Raw genomic sequence first — 26,791 nt, 5'->3', positions numbered from 1 at the left:
TCCTATATCACTACTTACTACTCGCCTTGGCAGTGTCAGGCAGGGCTAAAAATACAGTAATCGCTGCCCCCAGACAGAAGGACAAGCTGTACAGTATGTCAGTGTCTGGCATCCATAACAGTTGGCATATCAAGCCACGGTGAGAAGCCAGCATGGTCCGTTGCCTTTTTACGGTCCAAAGAACACGGAGGGACCTGTTCAGGTTGCTTTACCCACCCCCCCACCCCCGGCGTCACCTCCCAAGATAAAAGCTAAGCAGCGATGGCACCGCTGAGAAGAGAAGAGCCTGGGGCAGGCCGGGTCATGTCAGGGACCTTGCCCTTCCACTCTGGAATTGGGATTATCCCTGACACATTAGAACCATGGGCTTCATCAGAGCAGGCAGACTACTTCTAAGGTTGGAGAGCACATTCATGGTCCTTATCACCTTGGCTCCCCCCAACAATGTTCTCAGGCAAGGAGGAGAAGGAGAAGGAGGAGGAGCTTCCTTCGCGTGGGCAAGAGTGTCTTCTCAGGACTTGCAGACGCGGTGGCGGTAGCTGCAATGTTCGGAGGAAGAACAGAATTCCAACGAGTAGCAGTAGCAGCTAAAGTCTTCAAGGTCATGGTAGGGAGGAGACATGGACTCTCAGAAGTTAGGTAATGCATACAGAGACATTTATTGCCAAATCGAGGGGCCTGGTGAACATCCATGGTCTATGCTTCACCTCCAAAGACATTCTCTGTCTGACTTGGTGACGCTTATCCTTGCTCTGCATTAGAAACACGTACAAGGCTTTAACACAATCCCCATGGCCAAATTCCACACTAGCACAATTGGATGAGAACCTTGGGGAAGTTGTGGGGACAAGCACCAGTGTTTTCCTAAGCTTCCAAGGAGATCGTGATGCGCAGTTCATTTGAGCACCACTGGACTCCGGGGTACTTCCTACTACTGGGCTTCCTGCGCATGTACTGCACCCACAGAACCGCGAAGCCTTTCCAAGGATTTGTTTTTCCTTTTGTTGGCACACCAACCTTATGTTACTTTCACAGATGAGAAAACTGAGGCTTGGAGAGTTTAAGACATATTTTAAAAATTAAATTGACAATGAATGGCAAGGTCAAGATTTGAACTCGGGTCTGTATATTTGCTGCAAATAAATTGGCAGTGCTTTATTCAGCTCGACCTTGCTGGAATGCCGATATTATAGCATACGTTTCCCCTGGGGATAGACTGAGGGTAAACATCCCTCAGTGAGTAGGACTGATGCAGCCGCCACCACAATGGAGTCTAACATAAGAACATTTGTGAGGCTGTCTACAGCCTGGGACTGTATTGTTGCAATGCACACAGGGTTGCTAGGGGTCAGAACCAGCTGAATGGCGCCTGAAATCCACAGCTGGCGAGTGCAGAATCCTTCGAAGTAGAGATACACTCTGCAATCAGACTACCTCTGACTAGTTGTGTGCGACTGTGGCAAGTAATTTAGCAAGTTACTCTGTGATTCCCTTTCCATCTCTAAAATGCTGGGGCAATTGAAAAGGTTAGGGCAGGCAAGCTCAAAGCTTCTCACATTTCAGTCATTGCATTTATCTACCTGTGTTGTCGGATGTATTTACATATTCCTCTTCATTTCTTAACTGTGAATGTCTCAGGATAAAGGTTCAGTCTGCTTCCTGCATGTGGGCTTTGTTGCTTCTCAGCTAGATGGCCGCTTGTTTATCTTCAAGCCTTTAAGATCTCAAACGCTGTATCTTTTGATAGCCAGGCACCTTCAGTTTTCTTCACTACATTTACTTTTGCAACCTTTTTGTCTTCAACAATCATGTTGGGAAGGTGAACATTACAGAATGCCAGGTTATTAATACAAAGTGTTCTTGCATTGAGGAAGTACTTGAGTAGAGGCCCAATGTCCGACTGCTACCTTAATATTAACATACCAGCCTGTGTGATCATGAGGTGTTGATGGGATCGGGTATCAGGCATCAGAAGACCCAGGACAATCATATTAATGTGAATGAGGGAAAGGGTGGAGTGGAGAACCAAAGCCCATCTGTAGACAATTGGACACCTCTTCACAGAACGGTCACAAGGAAGGGACGAGCTAGTCAGGGTGAAGTATAGCACCAATGAAACACGCAACTTTGCTGTATTCTTTAATGCTTCCCTCCACCCCACTATTATGACCCCAATTCTACCTTACAAATCAGCTAGACCAGAGCATGTACACTGGTACAGATTAGAGCTTTCAACACAGGGAAGCCATGTCAGATAAACTCCTCAGGACCAATAATGAGAGTAATGGTACTATAAGGGTAGGGGAAAGGTAGGAGGAAAGGGGGGGAACGAATCACAATGACTGATATATAAACCACACCCCCAAGGGGACAAACAACAGAATAGTGGGTAAAGGGAGACAGTGGTCAGTGTATGATATGAAAATAATAACTTATAAATTATGAAGGGTTCATGAGGGAGGGAAGTGGGGAGAAGGGAAAGATGAAGAGGCGACACCAAGGGCTCAAGTAAAAATGTTCTGAAAAGGATTATGGCAACATATGTACAAGAGTGCATGATGCAACGAATGTGGGGATTTTTATAAGAGCTGTAAGAGCCCTCAAGAAAATGTTTGAAAAATAAAAAGACTTAATCAAAAGCACCTTTTTAACTGTTGTTGGTATTACTGTTGAGTTGGTGCTCGGCTCATGGTGACGCCATACACAGCCAGGAGGAAAGGCCCATCCTGCACTATCCTGATCTGATTAATTGAAGTTCAGGCCATTGTGATTCTTTCAGGTGATTTGCCTCTACAAATAGCTGTACCATTAGGGATGCTTACTAATCCCTAGCATATTCTCAATATCACCTTTCTCCAGGGAATGTATTGGTCTTTTATTTTATTGCTGTTGTAGACTCAGGAATCCCCTTCTTAGAATGACTCAAAAGTAGTTTCTATCATTTCCACATCATAAAAGTTAGTCTAGGAATTCCTAGTATGAAATTCTTGACAATACACCCTCTAATGTTATCATGTCTGAACCTTAATGGTGTAGTGGTAATGCATTGAGGTTTGATCCATAAGGTCCTGAGTTCAAAACCACCAGCCCCTCTGCAGGGGAATTGCAGCCCTGGTGGCAGAGTGTGTTGGATTGTTGGATTGCCAAGTACAAAGTAAGTAGGTGGAAGCCACCAGCTACTTTGAGGGAGAAACAAGGTGGTCAGCGCTTGTAGAAATGTACAGGAGCCGTGCTACTCTGTTCTATGAGGTCCCTGTGAATCAGAATCCACTTGATGGCAGTGGGACTCATTTTTGGTTTATTTTCATCATAAGACATGCAAAAAAAGAAGTGATCAATGCCCCAATTTCATTCTACCCATACACTTATGCACACCCAAACAGTGATTAAAAATAATCTTGTATTCAGCATTGTGCTACGTAAGCAATTACTGGTGATACAACATAACACAGGGAAAATCTGTGCCAAAAAGTAATCAAATAGGGAGAAAATCACTTTGCTTTGCACCCTGCCAAGTGCACAGAGAAAGCTATCCATGTCTATTCTGCAAGAATAAAGGAGGGTACGCGACTCAATCTCAGCAGATTGCTGAAGGCTTTTTGAAGCATGTGATTCATAAGGGGGAGAGAAGTGATTATCAGCAGTGGACACAGCAGAACAGACAGCATGAATGTGGGAATTAGTAGAGGTGTGTGCAGCTGCAGGTGAGGGACATGGAGGAGTGAAAAGATTCGGTGTTATGACAAAGACAGGAGGAAGAAGGCAGGTGTCAGATGGCTCTTGTAGGAAGGACATGGTGGTTTTCCAGTGTGGTATTTTGACCCAACTCAAGTCACATTCCCTACAAGTAATTTGAAAATATAATCAAAACTCAAACCGAACATGCTGCCATAGAGCCAAGTTCTAAAGGACAGAGTAGAACCACTCCCTGGGTTTCCAAAATTGTTAATCTTGACAGGAGTCGAAAGTCCCTTCATTCTTCCACAGAGTAGCTGGTGGGTTTGAACTGCTGGCCTTCTGTTAGCATTCCAACTTGTAACACATTATACAACCAAGAATCCTTTAATTGTTTTAAAATTAACTTGATCCACCGGAATCTTCCAGGTATTGATCATGAAAATGATTGAGGGGAGGTTTGTACATATTTCAAATGAAGAAAACAACAAAAAAGGAAGACAGACATATACTTGTTTTTCTTCCTCACCAGACTTTATATGTTTGTGGGTTTTTTTAATCTTAAAGAATAAAACTCGATGAACTGAAAATGGCTGGTAGTCCTGCACAGAAACCAGCTTGTGCAGTACTGCACAGATAAGATGAAATAAAAGATGACTTCTCAGAGGATTTAAATATATAAGATAGGGTGTAAAGATGAAAGAGCCACTAGATGCTGAAGTGAGGGGGGGGAGGGAAGGCGTGCAGGCAAATGGGGCCCCGTCCTTGCTAGTAAATGTTTTGGAAAGATACTTGGCAAATTCAGACTCGGAATCTGCGTCGTGTGGGATGTGAACCATGCATACAGAGCGCTGGCGCAGCCAGGGTAAAATGAGTACCCCTTAGGGCCAGGGCAAGAGAACTGGGACACAGCTGGCATTTCTTGGCAGAGCACACATTCCACATTTACTTGAGAACAGAGTTTTGTACTTTGCTTCTTCACACACACACACACACACACACACACACACACACACACACAGCCACACTGAGAATCCCACTTTCTTCAGTGAGCAAAAAGCTTGATCATTGGTATTCAAAATTGTTGATTCTCTAGCCTCAGTGGGTGAAGCATCTTTCATTAACTGGGGTGTTTCTCGTAGGATTAAAACTGAAGCAAGTTGGTGAAAATGCCTCTTGGGTAACCTAGGTTCGCCCTAACTGCAACTAAATGGCAGCTGACTTTTCGTTTTGTTTGTTTGTGTTTTTTAGAAGCAAATCACTTAAGCAGTCTCTGTTGCTTTCTGCTTGATTCTCTGTAAAAAGGATGAAGCAACACCCTCAGAAGTCACTTTGAACTCTATTTCAACTTCCAGCTATCGGACTGTCAATAGTTACCTTTGATAACAAATCCCATAAATTGAATTTCCAAGTCTCCACTTGAAAGAACTAGCCTTCTACAATTGCCCATTTTAAGCATAAAATCATTGCAAAGATCCAACAGCGTCCTTGTAGCTACATGAGCATGGTTTAGCGGCAGGGAGAGAAGAGGCGGTGCTTCTTTATTCAGTATTTGCAATGATAGGATACATCTGTGGAAGATTTCCTTGACAAACTCTTCAATAAATCCATAAACTAGTCCACTTGCTTTGTTGTTGATGTTATTGCTGCTGCCCTGGAGAATTGTCTTAATTATTGTCATGGCCTCAGCAGAGCACCATCTACTACTGGTATGAAACCAATGATCTGTTACCGTAAATAATAGCCTTGGCCACACACAGACTAGAAGCCAGGGATTAAGGTATTAGTGGAAATAGCTGATAAAAAAATCAATCACATTAAAAAGAAATTAAGTCATTTTCATTGTATTCCTGTTGTTGTTAGATGCCCTCAAGGCGATTCTGACCCATGGCAACCCGATGTCAATAGAACAAAATACTGCCCGGCCCTGCCCTATCATCACAGTTGTTATGCTTGAGCCCCCTGTAGTTTGATACTTCTAGATTTTTTTGAAGAGCAAACAATAGTTTTAAAAAACCTGATATGGACTTACTATACCAAATTTAATTTTAAAATACTACAACATGCCACCTTTTCCTTAACTGAAAAATAGGTTTTATTTCTGAAATGTATATTGCTTGTTAGAAAAATGAAACAATTTCCTCTACAGCTTTATAAGATAGTACCAAGTCATGGAAATAGAGGCAGCTTATGTTAGAATAAGGCCTAAGCTCTTACACTTGCCTTGTCTGTGGAATGGCAGCAGTAGAACCGACCTCTTAGGGCCATCAACAGGATGCAAGGAAGTAATTGCATAGATAACCTGCACCCACAGAGTAGGTGGGTCAGCACGATGACTGCGTAGAGCAGAAATTGGCACTGTGAGTAAGACATTGGGTTGTGAAGACGTTAGTTTACTGTGCCAACCTGGCTGATAAACACACGTGGGGTTAATTGTAGGGTGGAGGGATAAATGGCTCGGTGAGCCTCACCTTTCTAGTTCTTGGGTCTCTTGCTTTCTGATCGTCGGACCAGGGTGCAGCTGTCTCAGCCAGTTCCCTGCTTCCGCTGGCAAGGCTCACTTCCTGTGAGACATCCCCGAGGAGAAGCTGTATGGACCTAGCCTGATGCAGCCCTAGGTGATGGAGGAGCCATGTGGAGACCCCTGCCATCGCTGAGATGCTTACATGTTCACTGACTTGGCTTTCCCCCTGCAGTCAGCATCATTATGTCAGTTTTGTGAGATGGAGGAGGACTTTGTGGATTGGTGTTGGACATATGGGTTAGTGTTGGACTTGTGGGCTTGAGCAGCACTGGATTGGGATGTTTTCTTGATGTGTACTTACCCTTTATGTAAAACTCTCTCTTATACATATGAGTTTCTGTGGCTTTGTTTCTCTATAGTACCCAGAGAAACACAGGTTGCTAACCGCAAGCCAGCAGTCCAAACTCAGAGAAACTCTATGAGAGTAAAATGAGATGATATGCTTCTGTAAAGATTTACAACTTCAAAAGCATCATGTAGGGTTTCTATGAATCTCAAGACTCTAAATGATAACAGGCTTCTTTGCATGTGTCCTTTATTCTTTGCTTGATTTAATTTTGGTTCATTCCATTAAATTTGTAATAAGAAATGAAATAAAATCATGTTTGCAATATTAGTGATTTTTATAAAATAGCAAATAAAATCATTTCATGTATTGATAAATTTCTATTTGCAGATGCAATCAGTGATAATATAAGTGAATCGTTTTAAATAAATTGTGATAGTATCACTAAGCATTTTATGACTACATTTGTTTATAACTTCAGAGTCTAATTCATCATTCCAGCGCTGGGGATTATAAAGTAACACTTATGTTTATTGTTTCTCTACCACAGTTCATGGATAAAAGAAACAAAAAGAGAAAATATAGAATATGACCTGTCAAATAGGAAAGCATAGGACTGAGCCTGAGACGGCCTATCTCTAGGAGGCACAACCTTGAGTCTCATGGTTTTCTATAATGCTATGAACAACTTGCTAAACCCAAGTGTCAGATTTCAGCCCATGCCTTGCTCCCCTTCGAAGCAGCACTTGACATAGCCTATCACTCTGTTCCCAGCGGAACACTTACTTCATTTGCTTCCAGAACAGAACATTCCCTTGGTCTTCTTCCTGCCTCCATAGCTGCTTATCCACAGCCTCCTTTACTGGTCTTTCTTGTTCTTCCTGAACTTCTAATGTTGGAGCATCCTAAGGCGTGGGATCCCTGTTTTGTCTATACTCACTCCCCAAAGGGTCTCATCTTGTCTTAAAACTTTACATACCACCTCTATCCATGGGCTCCCCAAAGGGCAGTTCTTGCCCAGATCCTCACCTTTACACCCAGATTCCATAATTCAGAAGCCGACATATCAGATCCACTAGGTATCTTAAGCTCAATATGGTCCAACCTGTTCTCTTCATCTTCCTTTTCAAAGTCAGCTTTATCTCAGCTTCCCCATCTCTTCTAATAATATCTTCATCTTTCTAGTTGGTAAGGACAAAAAAACCCTCCTCGATGACTTGTCCCTCTTACTCCACAACTTATTCATCAGAAAATCTGCTCAGCATTGCTTCAGAATGTAATAAGATAAATTGGACTTCTAGAGATGTGGGGTTAGAGTACTTTGCTCTATTTATTCTGCAAAGTGCGATTTAACCCTAGATATTATATGCTTGCACAAATCAAACATAAAAAGATCCTGAAATGTGGACACACCCTCAGCCTAAGGGATCAGGACTGCAGTTTCACAAGATATCATGGCCAACTGGCCTAACACTGTCCACAAAGATAGCGGTCTATATCCTATAGGGGTGAATAGCAACTGGGTTTGTAAAAGTGCCTGGAAAGCCATCTACAGTGCAATTTTTGGTCTCCCCTGTTTGGAAGCAAGAACAATGCTTAAAATTGAAATATATGGAAACATTTACTTTAATTAAAATTGAAGTAAATGTTTCCATATACTTCACACAGAAATTTCAGTCTCTGCAATCCTGGGAGTAGAACTAGATAGTGTATGGCTATGAATACTAACTTGTCTGGTAATGTTTGCATTCAAAACATTGCCTGGCTAGAGTAGGAGAAAAGGTGGATCAAAAACCCAAATAATAAAAGTGAACAAACATACTCACTGGAGAGAGCCATCTCAGTGAGGAATGGAGGAGCCTGGGAGCAGAGTGAGTTACACACTGGCCTGCTAACTGTGGGGTCAGTAGTTGAAACCGACCAGCCAATCTACATAGAAGGATGAAGTTGCCTATTCCTCTAAAGATTCATAAGTCTCTGAAACCCAAAGGGACACTTTTATTCTGTTCTACAGGATTTCTGTGAATTGTAGTCACTGGAAAACAGTGTGTTTGCCTTGCTGTGTGGTGTTATAAGAAAACTGCTGCGGAGCATAGACCTTAACACCACCACCCTGTAGGAATGAACCAACTCATTGTGCTCGCACATCACCTGAGGCAATGGTACGAGCTGGTAGGGGGCGTACGTGCCCCCTCTCATAAACTTGGTATCAGAGGATGCATAGTGGGTGGTCAGAAATCTTACTGTCACCCAGTAGTAGCAAGAAGTGCTTTCCCCAAACATGCCAGAAGAGACTAAATGGAGAACCCGGAATACCATCCCTGCCTGGGATTAGCAAACAATCCTCATCCCTTCCTCTGCTGGAGGGTGTCAAAATAAGTCAGCTCAGGTTTCAATTTTAAAATGACTAGCAGTACCAAGAATGAGGAAAATCCCAGATCCGAGGAAAGGAGAATGCCAGCAGACGATGAATCAATCAATACCACTGGGAAGGCAGGGGGTTCGGATTTCCTGCCATGGATTTTGATCCACTTATGATAAGATTACTTCATAAGCAAATATATTTATGGTTGGCACAGTAAAGACTCAGTAAATAAATTGAAAAGATAAAAATATGGAATTTCTCAAACTTAAAAATACAACCACCAAAATAAAAATGAAACCACAGTGCTTGAGCTTAACAGACAAATAGAAGCACTGAGGTGCGGGGGGGGGGTGGATCAATGAAATTCAAGGTAGAATCATAGAAATAATCCAAACTTGATAATAGATAAGATTATGACAAATGGAGAAAAGGTGGAAATTGTCAAAGATGTTGTCCTGCTTGGATCCAGACTCAGTGCTCATGGAAGCAGCAATTGTGGGAGCAAAAGACCCATTGCATCAGGTAAATGTGCTGCATAAGTCCTCTTTAGAGTATTCAAAAGCAAGGAAGTGACGTTGAGGGTCAAGGTGGGCCTGAACCAAGCCAAGATACTCTCGTCTCTATCGTCGCATGTGAAAGTTGGACATTGAATAAATGAGACCAAAGAAGAATGATGTATTTGAAGAGTGCTGCTGGAGAAGACTATGGAAAATGGCATGGACTGCTCAAAGGGAAACTGATCTCTCTTTGAAGAAATAGGGCAGGAGTGCTCCTTAGAGACTTGGTCTCACATATTTCGGCCCGTTGTCAGGAGCGAGCCATCCCTGGAGAAGGACATCGTGCTAGGTTGGGTAGAAGGGCAGGGAAGGAGAGGAAGGTCGTCCGCTAGATGCACAGACACAGTGACTGCAGAATGGGTTCAAGCACAGGAATTCATGTGAGGCTGGCACAGGACCTGCCAGTGTCTCATTGTGTTGTGGATAAGGTTGCTACGATTTCAGTGACTTGATAGCACCTAACAACAGCATTAAGAGAGAGAAAAAAGACAAAAAATAAAATGAAAATTCAAAAAACACTGCCATGAAGTCCATTTTGATGCATGGAACCTTCTAGGGCACAGTAGAGATGTCCCTGTGGGTCTCCAACACTGTAACGCCATACAGGCACAGAAAGCCTCACCTTTCTCTTATGGACCAACGGGTGTTTCAAACTCCTATGTTGTGGTAAGCAGTCTGATATGCAACTGTCCGTGCCACCAACCTAACCCAAACCAAACCAAACACACTGTCTTGAGTCCATGCTGACTCATAGTGGTCCTGCAGGAGTGGGCAGAACGGCCCCTGTGAGTTCCCGAGACAATAAGTATCTACGGGAGTGGAAAGCCTCCTCTTTTTCTCGAGGAGCAGCTAGTGATTTCACACTGCTAACCTTTCAGATCACAGACCAATGCGTAACCACTAATCCACCAGGGCTCCTCCCTATGCGACCACCAAGGCTCCTAAAACAATGTGAACAGGGTCTAAAAGATTTCTGGTACTATTTTTTCCCTGCATCTTCGGAGTCTCAGAAGGAGGGAATAAAACAACAGGACAGGCCTAAAAATTTAGTCAAGAAAATAATCTACAAACATTTTTTCTAAGTTATCATGAAATATATCATTAAAGATTCAAGGAGATGAATCAACCCTAACAGGAAGAAAACAATGAAATCCACATCTAAAGACAGTAAACCTTTTGAACATTAAGACAAAGAAACTGTCCTGAAAGCAGTGCTAGAACAAGAAAGCAACCATGTACCATGAGGATTGCTTATCAGAAATCCTGGGGACTGAAGGAAGTGGCACAATCGTTTTCAAAGACTAGAAGAGGATTACTGAAAACTCTGACTTCTATACCCACCAAAGTTGCCCAGAGGCCTAAAAGGGACATCATGACATTCTTAAATGAAGAAAATATAAAAAGATATTTTGTAAATAGAAATTACCTTAAAAGAGTAGATAAAAGGCTTTCTCTAAAGAGAGGGCAAAATAGGACAAGGTATGGTAGAACATCAGCAAGAAAGATCAATGTAAAGAATAAAAAAAGATGGTTAAACATATATACCTATTCCTTTTCTTTCCTGCATTTTGAAATTATTGGTGATGGTTGCAGGCAGATGTATAACATGCTAGATAAGGTTCCAAAGCTATGTCAAAGAAATATTTGAAACAATTATGAATAGGAAAGATTAATCATACATAAAAGAAGGTAAGATTTGTACAATTCACTTAAACTTGTAAAACGTCATCACCAATAGATTGAGATAATGAATGTATCCCGGCACTTATGACGTCACACCTAGACCAGCAGTGAGAGCTTTCCAAAGAGAAAATCTCAAAAATACTATAGCTAAATTTCATTGAATTCTAGAAAATTCTAAGAAGCCCACAGGAATACAGAAAACAAAGAAAAAACACTTGAACAAAACAAAACAAAAAAGCAAAAATTGGAATAGTGGAGGTAAACCTAAAATATCAATAATAATTAAACAGAAATTATCTAAATAAGCCAATTAAAATTTTCAGTATAGTTTTAAAAAAATATTCCAACATATGCTGTGCACAAGACTCTCACTTCATATGACACCAAATTAAAAGTCTAGAATGAAAAAGCATGCATAACATAAAAAAATAATTAAATAGTGTAGATATGGCTACATTAATATCAGATCAGAAATTACTACAAAAGAAAAATTACTAGGGACAAGGTACATTACATATTGATAAAAATATAGCAATTCTAAATGTGTACATATCATAACAACCAAAAGAGCCACAAAATTGGTGAGGTAAAAACTGATAGAACTGGAAAGAATAAAGAGAAAATCACATTTATAGTTGAAGACTTCCAATTGGTAGATCAGCTTGAGAACTTCAGAAGCAAAGCAGGTATCTACAAGGATTAAACACCACCTTCAACAATCAGGACATAATCTTCATTTATAGAACCATCAATAAGAGCAGAAGCATTCTCTTCAAATATTTGAAAACATGTCCATATAAATCATATCCTGGGAAATTTAACAAATCTCAGCAAAGCTTTAAAAGTAAGAATTACGTAGTTAGACCACAACTAGAAATTAACAACATAAGCAATACTGGATTACTACTCCATGCAATTAAGAAATAATAAAATAAAATGGAAGGTAAACAAATAAAATAGAAGGAAAGAAAAAATATGTATGTTAAAGATGGCACAATTGCTCATGTAGAAAATCTCAAGAAATCCCTAAAGCTAGAATTAATAAGTAAATTCAATAAAGTTTTATGATAGAAGATAAATATTTGAAAAAGAAATTGCATATATAAATAAATAATGAATCCATAAAATGGAAATTAAAAAATACAGTATCAAATACGATCACTGAAGAAAATGAAATTGGTAGATGAAAATAGAATAAAACACATGCAATATTTGTATGTTAAAATTACAAAACATAGATAAAAAATAAAGATAAAAAATGTAGAGCTACATAAGACAGAGGTCACAGAACGGCAAACTCGGGATCTATATAAAATTTCCTCCTAATTGCCAAGCAAGTAGAGCGTAATTCCTACTAGTGCCTCAGCAAGGCTAGTTTTGGTTTTGTTTTTTTATTAAAAATCATTTTGGTGGGGACTCTTACAGCTCCTATAACAATCCATACATCAATTGTATCAAGCATATTTGTACATGTGGTGCCTTCATTATTTTCTCAGCAAAGTTTTTTGGTGTGTTTGTTTGAGCTGTCAATATTTAAAAGATTACTCGAAAATGTATCTGGAAAGGCAAAAAGTGTGGGTTAACAAACACAATTTTGAAAAATAAAAAGAATAAAGTGTGAGGGATTATTCTATCCAATTTCAGGACACTATATAGTTCAAACAATTAAAACTGCATGGCATTGATAAATATAAATGAATTAGTGTTAAGTCAAAAGTATTGCCACAAATCAGAGAAATCTCTACTAAGCAAAAATATAAGAATTTGAAGTTATTGTTTCTTGATATATCTTCAATCAAGATGTATATCCTTCTAAATGTAGTGTCTCCATCTCTAACTGGTCCCTAAAGAAGTCTTCATGCTTTCATTTGTACCATGTCAAAACAAGAGTTTGGGGGATCCTCAAGGTACACAAAGTATGTTCCTTTTAAATGTTCTTTGGTAATTGGGCACAAAATTTCAACAAGTCTGAAGGAGAAGGACCACGGCTGTAGGGTGAATGGGTTGAAGTTTCCCAAAATGATTCTCATAGACTAACCCTTGCTACCTTCCAAGAATGAGCATTTGGTTACTGTGATGGCGAGGGAAAAAACTCCTTGTCATACTTTTATGACTTTTCAATGAAGCTTCCCTTTTTCTTAAAAAATTCTTCATTATAACCCCTATGATCTTCCCATCAGTGTCAAAATTCATGAAGAAAGCAAAAGGTCTCACACACGCACACACACAAAAAAACAAAACCCCAAAAACAAGGAAGACATACAAGATAAAAGTGGAAGTCAAAAGAGACTCTGAACTTGCTCTGAATTCTAGAATAGCTAAGACAAATGGAAGAAATGATGATGTCAATTTGAATAGAAAGCGTCTAAGGACAGCTCAAGAACAAAAAGTAAAATGTTATAATGAGATGTGCAATGTCATAGAGTTAGAAGACCCAAAAAGAACTCCCTGAGCGGATTTTAAACTGAAAGAACTTATAAAAAATCCAAGCCTCAAATTTCAATTCTACATTCAAAACACTAAGTATGGAATGATGCAGGAAGCCTCAGAAGAGAAGGGGAGATTACACAGTCACTGCACCAAAAAGAACTAGTCGGCATTCCACCATTTCAGGAAGTAGCATAGAAGCAAACACCAATGGTATTGAAAGAAAAACTTCAAACTATACTGAAAGCATTAGCCAAAAGCTCACTTTCAGGAATTGACAAAATACCAATGGAAATGACTCAACAAGCACTCAGTCATGTATGCCAAGAAATTTGAAAGACAGCTACTTGCCTAAGTGACTGGAAGAGATCCATCTCTGTCCCCATTGCAAAGAACGGTGACCCGACAGAATGATCAAAGTATTGATCAATATCATTTACATAACATGCAAATAAAATTTTACCAAAGTTCGTGCTACCAGAGGGTCAGTCCAGATTCAGAGGACATGTAACAAGGGCTGTTGTCATTGTTGACGTCAGTTGAATCTTCCTTCACTAAACAGAGAATACCAGAAAGACGTTTACTGGCATTAGAATTTAATGGTATGACGTATGAGGGTTTCAGGAATATGCCAGGACAGCTCAATTGGATGAAGGAGGCCACACTCAATTTGACACAAAACATATGTCATCATCTTTGACGCAATATGACACAAAACATATGTCATCGTCTTTGTGAGATCTTCCCCTAGACAAAAGCTAATATTGGCCTCCCTGTGATAGAATTTATGTCAACTTGGGTGGGCTAGAATTTTCCCATGATATGATCTAACATAGTGTGGTCAACTCCATGATGGGATCTTCTGGGAAGCAGCCAAATAGTGGTGGGATAAACAGACCTTCTTTTTCTAGTCACAGCTTTGATATGACTGAGAGAGGTGTCACTCAGGGTGTGGCCTTCGCTTAGAGTAAAATGACAGTGTATGGAAACCACCTGACTTCTGCTAGATTTGGCTCCGACAACGGGATCATCAAGCACCTGTTACATTGCCTGCCCATTCCAAGAGCTGTCTGTGAATTGCTAACCTAGGATTCATTCACCCGATCTACGATTCATAAAGTACCAGTTCATCTATAGATTATAATGGTCATCTTCTCAACTGGTCAAGAATTGAATTTTTTGATACTGTTTCCTAAGGAAAGAACTAAATCTTGGGGCAGAAGTGATGTCGGTTAACGTTAAAAGAGGCCTAGATAAACTCCTTGATTCTTTTTTGTTTGAATCTTCTGCTTGATGCAAGACAAGGGAGAAGGAAACTAAGGGTTTTAAAGGGTTGGAAGACCAGAGCTGGCTCTGGACACACAGGAGAGGCAATAGGAGTATAATTCAGAAGAAGATCTTGAGCTCTCGGTCAGAAGTGTTGGAATGGATGTCTCTCCCAGTGGTTCTCAACCATCAGCCATGTTGCCTCACTTTCCAGGGGGCCCTTGACAATGTCTAGGGAGATGTTGGACAGTTATGACTGAAGCTTCACCTGGCATCTGGTAGGTAGAGGTTAGTGATACTCTTAAATGTCCTCTGAAGTGTGGCACAGCTGCTACAACAAATAATTAGCCAACCCCAAATATCAAGCGAAGCACTTAAGAGAAGCAGAGGACCACTCACAATCAAAGGAGCTCTTTATTTCTGAGTGTGGCAGAGGTTGTTACCTCCATTTCCATTTCTACTCATAGCAACCCTGTGTGCCATGAAAAGAAAGACCATCAGGTCCCGTGGCATCCTCCCCACGGCCATTATGTCGGAGCCCATTGTTGCAGCCACTATGCCAGTCTATCTTGTAGAGCATATCTCGCTCACTGCCCCTCCATTCTACCAAGCACGAGGTCCTTCTCCAGGACGTGCTCTCTGGCTGACTGGTGTACTGGCAAAGGCCGTCATAAATAATCACGAGGAGCCATGGAGCCATCATGGTTGGAGCCTACCCTCTGCAGGGAGAAGCCAAGTCACACTGTTGTGAATAAACACAGTCTTGTTGTCAGTAAGCACTTACCTCCCATTATTGGAGGGTTGTTCTATAAACTGCCTACCAACCCCTGGAAGCACAGGAAAAAAGACTGAGAAACAAAAAATGACATGCTCTTAAAAAATGATTCTCGACCGGGGACTGGAAAGAGAACTTTGTCCCCTTGAGCAATGATCTGTAAAACCCCAGCAGGCCACCCTGCCAGTAACCCTCCTAGTCCAATGCCACGGAGTCTGGGCTCGGTGTCTGATGAAAGCAAGCAGGAATCACAGTAGCCAATGTAAGTTGTGTAGACTTCAACATTTAAATGAAAAAGAGCAGTATATTAAAATGATGCTTCTTCATTTTTCAATAGAAATTCTCTTTTCCATTCAAGTTTGTAGTGTATGGTTTTTCTTTAAAACCACTTGGGAATTTAAGACAATGTCCAGGCAGACCACATATGAACATTCACACTAAAATGCATGGGGAATTCCATGAACCGTAAACCAGAGTTACACCCTAAGGTCAAAGTTATTTAAATACCAGATTGGCTCCTAAATATCACTCATGAGTAACTGCACCTCCTTGAAAATTACTCAGAAGCCACAGCTCTCAACCTGTGGGTCGCGACTCCTTCGGGGGTCAAATGACCCTTTCACAGGGGTCACCTGATTCATAGCAGTAACAAAATTACAGTTATGAAGGAGCAACAAAAGTAATTTTATAGTTGGCGGGGGTGGGGTAGGGGGGTCAGCACCACATGAGGAACTGTATGAAAGGGTCGCGGCATTAGGAAGGTTGAGAACCACTACTCTAAAGCAAAGACAAAGTTAAGGGTACAAGGAAGCCAGTTTACTTGGAACAAAACATCTAGGAGGAAGTTCACGTGACAGTTGACACATTATGAAAAATGTTACCAATGTCACAGAACAGTCGGTGAATACTTGTTAAGTGGAAGGCTCCTTTGCTATGTAAAACTTTCACCGAACACATAGCACAATGTTATTTATAAAAGAAAGAGATGGTAAATAAGACCCAACTGCATGGCAGTCGCTTGAGTCGGAATCTACTCACTAGGAGAGAACTTTGGTGTTTTTTAAATGCCGCAGATAAGGATCCCTGGCAGCGGTCTCTGGTTGACTGGTGTACTGGCAAAGGTCGTCATAAACAATCACGAGGCGCCAGGGAGCCATCATGGTTGTTACGCTATGGAGCCATCGTGATTGGTTAAGCATTGGATTGCTAATCACAAGGTTGACCATTCAAAACCAAACTGTCAGCTGCTAGCTGAGGGAATAGGAAGGCTGCCTGCTCCCACAAACTCTGAGTTCTGCTCTCGCCTATAAATCATTACGTGTTCTCAGAATCCAGTAAACAGCAGTCGGTTTGGTTTGCAGTTTACACCATGGGTGGTGCACAGAGTTTACATCTCTGCTGCTAACTTCAAGTCTGGAGGCTCAAGTCTACCTATCTCAGAAGAAAAGGCTGGGGGAGCTGCTTCTGAAATATCAGCCACAAAAACCCTAGAGTACAGTTCTGCTCCAACATGCGTGGGGTTGCCATGGATTGGGATTGATATGACAACAGTCTCTGTTTGTGGCTATTGTTGCTGCTTTGCTTTCCACCATAGCAAACTCTTTCCAAACATGGGAGAAGTCCAGAGACAAGCCAAGTTTAAAGTGCTGATAAATCAAACTGAACTCACAGCCGTCCGGTGAATGCCAACTCATAGCGACCCTTGAGAACGGGGTAGAACTGCCCCAGTGGGTTTCTGAGACTGTGATTGCTGACAGGTCTCCTACATTTAAGAGTTTATTTTTATAATAATTCTATGTTCTCATCTTAATTCCTTTTACACTTGAAACTGTCAAACAAACAAACAAACAAACAAAAAAGCATTTCATTTTATATTTGGTTTTCCCTTTTCTAGTAAAGCGAGCTTTGGGCAAGACTGTTTTTCTGAGGAACTGTGTACTGTGTGATGTCAGACTCATTGAAGCTAATCCAAGACCAATAACTAATTGCAAAGGCTTCCACCTCCTCACTGCCCACGCCTCTAAACACCCGGGTGTGAGGTTTCACATTCCCATCATCCTCTTTCGCTGCCCATTTATGAACATTACCATTCTCTGACCTTTCCTCTGAGGTTAAAGAGAGGAGAGGGGGAGGCCTGGAGGAAGGTTTGACTCTCAGGAGGGTTATGAGGAGAGGGAATGTGCAAGACAGTGAGATTGCTTTGGGCAGGGCTGGGGTGGGGGTCGCCATGGACAGAAGGAAGGCACCTGTTACGAGCTGAATTTGTTGTTGTCAAGTCCATCCCAATCCATAGTGGCCTCTGGACCACCAAAGGAAACGTGACCCGGGGGGGGGGGGTGTTAAGTTTGAATTCTTTATTGCAGCCACAATTTCAGTGAATTGAATTGGGCCCCTTCAAACTTGATTTTGGAATCCTGCCCCTTATAGCTGTGAAAATAATCTCATTTGGGAATAGAGTTCTCTTTGTGACATTGCTTGAACCAAATCACCAGAGAGTGTGTTTTAATCAGTTTTGAAAGGTGAAAATGCCATCAAAGTGCATCTTACATTCCTACTTGCTTCTACCCTAGAGGGCAGGGTAGAACTTCCCCTACTGGTTTTTGAGGCTGTAACTCTTAATGGGAGTAGAAAGCCTCATCTTTCTCCAGAATGCCTGCTAGTTTCGAACTGCTGACCTTGCAGTTAGCAGTCTAACTCATAACCACTACACCATCAGGACTCCTCTGAAAGATCAGATTGGGCACACAATTAAAGGGGACAGATACCAAGATGTTAGGACTGCCAAGAAACAAGAGAGTCTGCATCCAGGATTTTCTTCCAGGGTAGACAAAACACCCTCCTGTTCATTATAGCCACCCACTGGTGGGATTTCAGTCAGAGCAATTTTGTTCCTAGATTTCAATCCAGTGGAATCATCAGTTAATAGAAAGAAGATCCAGGGAAAATTGTACATAAATACAAGGTTAAACCAGCAGGGCATGTGGGTTTAGATTTAGAAGAAGGAGCAAAGATTCTTTTTGGCATCTGTACATGGCCCCATGAGGGAGAGGGAAATATATGGGGCATCAACCCCACATGATCTACTCTCTACTTGCTTTCTTCTCATTTGTCCCTGAGAACCACAGCCGGCTTCCTTCCTCTCCTCCATTGGCTCCTCTGAGGACGACTCCATTGTCTGCTCATCAAAAGCTTCTCAAGATTTCGACCACGTTCTCCTGTGCCTTTTGTGTGTTTTTTCTTTCTCCTAAATATATGTGAAATGGTACTGTCTTCTTTCCAATACACACCCCCCTTAAATTTGCATCAGATACCAAAAACAAGCAAGCAAGCAGAAACTTCCCTCTGCATTTCTCAATAGTGATCTCCTATGCTAATCGGCATCCTTTTGAAGATGGGAAAGCCCTTTGGTGTACAGGTAATCAGCATGAAAGTGGCTGCCCAAGGGAATTAGAAAAAGGATTCCATGTACCACCCACGTCGGCCCCCTGATAAGGTCATCATGATGACTTTTACTGACCTTCGTGTTGTGGAAAAAAGGAATCCCGTATTACTATCTTTAGCTATGGTTTGTTTTCTGTTACTCACAGCCTAATTCACTGTTTATTAATACTTCACCCAGCTGCCTTCCTGTGTCTAGTCACACTTCATTCACTAAAAACCCTTTGCCGTCCAGGTGATTACAACTCAATTCCACTTTTTCTATAAGGCAGTAGAAAGGAGAGGCTGGAAAAATAGATTAGATCAAAAATCATTGACAATAGACATAACAGGCTATCCTGAAAATATCAATATTACAAAAATCTTACAAAAGAAATATCTAGGACCATTTAGTAAAAATATGCATGTAAGTATGTATGTTTGTGAGTGCACACACCCCTATTGCTAATTAGTGCATCCATAAAAATGCCACAATATGAACCAGCAGTATTCACTCACTGCCATCGAATTGATGCCACCCCAGTGTCACCTTGTAGAGCAACATGGGACTGCCTGTGAATTCCGGAGACTAATTGTCTGTGGAAGTAGAAGCCCCATCTTTATCCTGAGGAGCTGCTAGTGGTTTGGAACTGTGGATGTCTCAGATCGAAGAGGAACTCATAAACACTATGCCATCAGGCCTGTAAATTATAGTAGTATATCTAAAATAACCCCACCATTTCACATTCAGGCTAATTTGGATACAATGGTGAGGCAAGCATTCAAGACCCTCGGACTCTCATAAAGCTTAGAATTGGAATGAGAATAAGTTGCATTAACAAAGGAATGACTTAAATAAATAAATAATTTTAAATTTGCTATGAGGGATGCCATTGAAAATTAGCTTCCAGGATAATCCTGCATTACTAAGGGGATGAAGGCAGGAGGGAGTCGACAGAAAGCAAAGCTTTGGAGGTGGGTGGATGGTACACAGAAGGTCCAAGAAAAGAAAATAGTGAACCTCCAGAAGACGTTCATGGGACATGGGTATTTGTCTCAGTTCATCCAGAAAGGGTGAGATGCACACTCCTGTTTATAGCATTGTTTTTCAAAATATCAAAAAACTGGAAACACCTAAATGCCTGTCAACAGATCTTGGTTAAGCAAACCTTGGACCTTACGCACAAAGGAAGGTTACATCACATCCAAGCAGTCATAAAACCATTTACAGCATGGATGAACCTGGAGAGCATTACATGAGTGAAATCAGTCTATCGCAAAGGGAACATATTATAATGAGATCCTTATAGTAACAAGCAAAGGAAAGGCTTGCAAACAGAAAGAAACAGCATTTGATGGTTATCGGAGACAGTCACTAACTGGATACATCATGTTCAGTAAAGTGGAGCGGCTGAGAAAAATCAGAAGGCGCTCGATAAGAGGGATTGACACAGTGGCTGCATCGATGGGTTCGGGATGGGCACAATTGTGAGGTGGCGCAGGAGCATGCAGTGGCTGTTCTGTTGTGCATAGGGTGCCTATGGGCCCGAACCTTCTCAATGGCACCCAACAACAGACAGGAGGTACGCCTTAAAATGGGTGATGGGAAGTCAGTACAACATGAGTGAGAAGTCTGTACAACATAGCCAAGGCAATGAAAGACCCTGAGATGGAAGCAAGAGGAAAGCTATTTACTGCTAAGACTACACAGGTAGTTGATCGTGCTACACATATAGCCAAGCATCTAGTAAAGCCTCCTGGCAATGTGACTCAAGCCTCTTAGCCATAAACAAACACCTTGAAGGACTGAGTGACTGGGTTTGAGGACTTAGGACAGTTAGATTGATTACCAGAACAATTCGGTTACTTAGGCTGGTGGACTTTTAGGTCAATTAGCATAACATAATTCATCAACACAATGGTTCCACATTCTACTTTGATTATTAGGGAAAGGGTTTTTTTTTTCAATGTATGATAGACCAGCAAAAGTACAATTATTGGTCCTTCCCATCTGAAGCTGAGAATAGTGAAGAAAATTAAAGTCTCAAAGAAGAAATTAATCCAAAGGATTAATGGACCATATGGCCACCACTAGCCTGAGACCAGAAGAGCTAGATGATGCCCAGTTAGCACGACTGACCACTCTGTTCAGAAACACAGAATTCAAAAGAATTACAAAAGGACTACATTTACTAGTCTGGTGGAGACTGGTGGCACACCTGAGACTCTGATCCTTACAAACCTCGAGCGGAACCTAATTCCAGAAATCATCTTTCAACCAAGTAAGCAGACCTATAAATTGAATAATACAACCCACACTGAACATGCTTCTGAGAATAATCAGTCATAAGAAACTGGACAACGGTATTCTCCAAAAAATAGTTCAGGCAGGCGGGGACAGGAGAGATGGAGAAGTAAAAATGGGAAACTAGGAGTGGAAATGACAAACAAATTGCTGTTGGATTGAGGGAATTGCACTCAGTGGTTGTATTACATTAAAAACTAATTTATGTCCAGTACATCATTACCAAATTATATAAAAATGGAAATATGACTGAATTTAAGCATGTAACAAACCATAAAGCTCTAAACTCTGACAGGTCTCAAAAGGTCATGGAATTGTTCAGTGGACTTTGCAGTGCACAGCCTACCTCAAAACTATACTGAGAATCAGACCACCCTTGTCAGACCTGAGCCAGCATTCATATCGCTAGATTTGAGAAGAATTTCATTTCAGAATCTAGACTTGAGACCAAAAGAAGATTACAGAAAACACTGAATGAGACCTGACTGTATACATAGGTCCAATTTAAAATGAAAAGTAGCAAAGACCACTGTCATTTTAATTTGTTCTTTGGTTGCTATCCAATTTCAAAACTTCTGTTGGAAACTATTTAATGGTAAGCACTAAAATGGGTCTTTTAGCTACTATAGTGTATAAGACTCTCAACAAGATCTTATTTGAGAACCTTATAAACTATAGTAGAGACACTCAGGTATTTGCATTCATTCTGCCAACTATAAGTTGTATAGATGGAGTCATGATTTTTCTGAGCCTCAGTCTCCTTATTCTGAAAAAAGATAATTTCATCGGTAGCATTCCAATTCAAAAATAATCATACATCACAATATTATTTTTGCTGACTTCAATATTGGCTAAAGGTAATTACAAAAATTCAGAACAAAATGAGTCTTTTTTGTCAATAATCTGCCGAGTCAGGATGCATATATCAGATCTTGCAAACAGTATTTTCCATGTACCAATGATAATTTGGCACATATATAGGTCTTGATAATTATAAAGCTAAATCAATCCAAAATGTGGGTCTAGAATCTCGCAAAGATCACATGGTCTCATTATCTAGGAAGCACACACTTGCCATCAGACTTTTAACGAAATCTTTACCTTCCTCTTAGAAAAAGGGAAACCATAGACACTTAAATCACCAAGGTATAATGCTAACTATCACGGCACATTATTATGAGCATAAAAGAGGCTTTGAGGTACCTAAAGTTAGTAAGGCGTTATAATACTCATATGTGTGTGAGAGAGTTTGATTACTGAAAAAAAAAGTGGAATATCGTTTTGTCACTAGATCCAAGAAATGACACAGTAATTATATGCTGTGCTACATAATAATCCTAAGTGTAATTGCAGTATAATTTTTCTGACATGTATTTACTATCCATCTACACCATAATTATTATGCATGGATTATGTTACCTTGTTTTTCAAGTTCTCCACTCTGTCCATGAAATGCAGACATTTCAAATATGTAGACTCATTTTAAACTATATGAACCTACAAAATCTATTTGATCACAGGGACTCAACATATGAATAACGACATTCTCAAGAGTAATATTTACACAACCATCTAAAGTTCAGCAACATCAGCTTTATATTACTTCTTAATTCATTTTATAAATTTATAAAGGTCTGGAACTAAGGACCTTGCTTGTAACTTTTCTGTAGCACAAAGAAAAACCCAGCTTCATCCGTCTGCGGGGAGAACCAGTGACAGAAGGTGAACTTTGAATCTAACTGATCTCAGCCTTCTTTTCTGTGTTGTCCCTTCTCTTATCTGTGAGAAGATCGACACCAAACGTGCTGCAGGGAGTCTTGGTAAAGGTAACTAAGGATGCCACGAGCCATTTGAAATGAGATGGAGCATTCACACTACACATATCTCGGAACTCAACAGCCAAAGACCCTGTGAAACCAATACCAAATAAACACACTTGCCACCATCAAAGATGTTCCTGGAGGACAGAGGAGAGCGTAGAAAGCCTATTGTCTCTCCCTTTGAAAGCAAGGCCCCTCAATAAAGAAGAGCAGGTGTAAGCCCGCTCCCTTTTTTCCCTTCAAGAAGCCACTACCCCCGGCTGCCATCTTCATGGTGTGGTATAACACCCGGTAACAGATGGATGTGTATAAATAAGTATTTAACAAAAACATGGGAAAACAGATGCATGATGTGAAGATACATTCCATTTATTCCGAACATTAAGTACATAGATATTCTCTGTGAAAAACAGATGCTTCTTGCCTATACCGATGACATTGGTAAGTCCTGTGCCTTAGCTCTAACGTTCCATGGCCACTCTTGATTGAAAAACTTAATGGAAGCACTTCACAATAAAGCCGGTGTGCTTTCTAGTGAAAATAAGTTTACAGACATGCTAGATAACAAATATTAGTCTGAAGACAGTTAAGAGACTATGAAATCATGACTGCCAGTAAGTGGTATCTATCATTCTGCTATGGAATATTGCATGGGCATCAACAGTAGATTTAATTTTGTCCCAATATGGTAGCATAATCATATTTCATATACAACAATTGCAAAAATTAATGTAGGATGTACAGTACAATAATATTTTCAATGCTGAGATGTTTCAGGCCACTTAAATCTTTAAGAAGAAATTCTTTCTAGTTAATAGCCATATTTTTATATTGGGAAACACATTTCTAAAATTATGCTTTTGAGTAGCAAACAAAACTCAACGACTTTACTTTTAAACTAAAGTTATGCTCTACTAGCACAAACACCATATTAAACCCATTTGCTTTTTATAAAATCAATTGGTGTTTTATTTTAAGGGTAAAATAATGATTCCTTTTAGCCTTTCAGGTGTTCAATTATTTTTTAATTGCTCCCCCCCCCCCAGCCCCAAAAAGAAAGCCTTGTGGCAGGCATCTTTTAGAACCTTGAGGCTCTGAGCAAAGGGGGTACTTACTCAGTGCGGAGTCATAGGAGGTTGAGTTGTGCTCGCCTCGCATGAAGGGGTATGGTGACAGGTAAGCATGTGTGCAGTTCTTGGATTGTGGCTGGTTGGCTAGGAAACACAGCGGAACAATGGGTTTTATTACTGAGAGTGTGGATTGCAAATTGTTCTTCACTGAACACAAAGCCAGAACCAGAAGTCCACCAGCCAATTAAAACCACAAGTCAGATGAACAAATCCAGAGACTTATAGGGCAAATGAACCACTCCAAAGAATATGTATTGGAAAACACAGGGAGCCTGGGAAGTGAATTAACTCACAGGATCTAGCCTCATGACACAACCCACAGGAATAGGTGCAGATACCCCCGATAGCGCCTTATAATTGAAAGCAACATACATGGTTTATGTTCACAAACATACTCTCCGTACTCTCACTGACATAACACAGATCACAGAAGTATTCAATAAGTGCTTGTTTAAAATCCTAATTTGGGTTAATTTGATTCATCCTAATCAATAGACAAAGACTTCTATATCCTATGATTGGGGAAAAGACACTAGTGATACATTTGATCATTCAAATACATTTTTTTAGCAATTGAAGAAACTTAAAATTTTTTATGTTCTCTGCAAAGAATTTCACTGTGCCTTCTAAGGGAGGGTCAGAACTCCTTGTGCAATGTAATTTCTAGGCCACTTTAGGCAGAAGATAGAGTACGTCTTTTTTTCTCTTTCTCAAAAACCTTACTTTCCCATAGACTGGCTGAATCCACTTTAACAAAGTCTAAATAATTTCCATTGCCAGTTGCATGTTTAACAAATGCTTACCCTCCTCTCCAAAAACACACTGTAAGATGGCCTATCAAAGACTCCTCTCAAATATGCTGGCTCATCCTTACCTTTGTCCCCGTATACAGATGCCAGCCTGCCGACAGCTGGCTCAAGTGGCCAGAAAACTCATACTTTCACTATAAATTCCATAATATTCTATATTCCATAAATACTTTTGCTAGATGTATTTAGGGTATACTTAATAAAGAGATAATTCCAAACCTCAATAATCTTTAGAGTAATAAATAATTCTTTGGTTGCTGGATCTAATAAGATGGTTACTAACTATTACCAGTGAATTTATTTTCAAAGATTAATACAACATAGGAAATACAGTTTTTAAAGTGCATCATTAAAAAAAAAAAACCTATTCTACTTCAAAAGAGAACTTGAAAGTTTCCATGACAGAATGTAAACATAAACAGCAATGATATTGCTGACAACCTTGGTTAAAGCCCAACTAAAACAAGCTTTCATCTGCCACTGCTAGTAATTAAGTTCCATTTTTTGAAGTTTGGGGACATGAATACAAAATAACACATGTCTATCATGGATTTTAATATTTGAGATTTCAAGAGCTTACAGCCAATAAAAAGAAGCAACATAGCGATAGTAAACACTCAAAAATACTAGCGATAATATCTGCTTTGTTAGTGTTTCTGTATTTTACTTTTGTGTGTGTGTTTATGTATTTTAAATGTGAGCAGATAAAGACTAGATAATCCAGTTTTGCCATAAGCAGTCAGATGTCTATTTGTTCTTGAACATAAAATAATTATTTCTATAGCCATTTCTAGTTGAAGAAAAAGATTCTCATCAAAAACTTGTGAAGGTATCGTACTGAAATTCAACAATTAAGAATTCAATCTTATTTCATTTGTTGTTCATCTTATCTCAAGACAAGGGAAAGATAAAGCAAACTTGCACTTACTGTACCAGAACTTCCAGACATGGGAATCATTCTCTTCCGCAATCCCATTAAACCAACATCTCCAGAAGAATCCTTCGTGGTGGAAAGTAACATTCTCTATCTGCACAAAATAAAATGAAATAATTGCCATCAGAACAAGGACTAGAAAAAAAATGAACTTTTCCAGGAATCATTTTTTTAAACTTTTTAATCCCAAGGAATGAAAATGTATAGCTTTCTGCATATCTCTTTTATGAAGAAATATGCACTTCTGCTATCCTTTAATTTCAAAGAATGATCATGCATACTCGACTCTGATCACTATCAAGTACATCAAGATATTGAAGAAGAAACTCACGTTGTGTTGCCCTGAGCATCGCCCCACTTCTGTTGCAAGAAGCCAATAATCTGATCCAAAGGCCACCAAAAAGAGCAGAACACCCAAAGCACCGAAGAGGGCCCCAAAGAAGATGGCAACATTCCGTTTCATTTTCGATTCGCACGTTCACTTAAAAAAAAAAAAAAGAAGAACACTAAATAAAATTGGGGGACGGAAAGATCTCAAAATCAGCAACCAAATTTTAAAAAGAAACAGAATAATGATTCTGAGAGACAGAAGCTTCCTGAGAAACCTCTCCTAGCTCATGTTTGGATGGCTTCTCACTTGCACCCAGCCTTGGCTTTGGATTGCCGTGTTCTCTGCTGGAGGGGCTCCAGCCCAGCAGCTGAGAATGGCGAGCTATTCTAGGATGCTGATTGAGGAGCTGCCTCTCTCCCTTGGGGATCAAAAAATAGCTGACCTTCCTCTGACTGTGCGAGGACTCTCGGGAGCTGTCGGGAATTAT

At 40.3% G+C, this 26,791-nt stretch overlaps 1 protein-coding gene across 1 annotated transcript in view; it reads right to left on the bottom strand.

Annotated features, from left to right (window-relative positions):
• The window catches only part of TMEM182 (transmembrane protein 182), a 74,169-nt gene extending 47,733 nt beyond the window's left edge, over positions 1–26,436 (bottom strand). Inside the window, exons 1-3 of the mRNA XM_075562573.1 lie at positions 26,305–26,436; positions 25,968–26,067; positions 24,216–24,314 (exon numbers count right to left, since the gene is read on the bottom strand). Of these exons, the coding sequence (XP_075418688.1) occupies positions 24,216–24,314; positions 25,968–26,067; positions 26,305–26,436 (331 nt within the window). The remainder of the gene's footprint in view (positions 1–24,215; positions 24,315–25,967; positions 26,068–26,304) is intronic.
• Between the last annotated feature and the right edge of the window lie 355 nt (positions 26,437–26,791).

This window comes from Tenrec ecaudatus, chromosome 11, assembly GCF_050624435.1.
Source record: "Tenrec ecaudatus isolate mTenEca1 chromosome 11, mTenEca1.hap1, whole genome shotgun sequence".
Lineage (NCBI taxonomy): Eukaryota > Metazoa > Chordata > Mammalia > Afrosoricida > Tenrecidae > Tenrec > Tenrec ecaudatus.
This window is presented reverse-complemented; position numbering and strand designations above follow the sequence as displayed.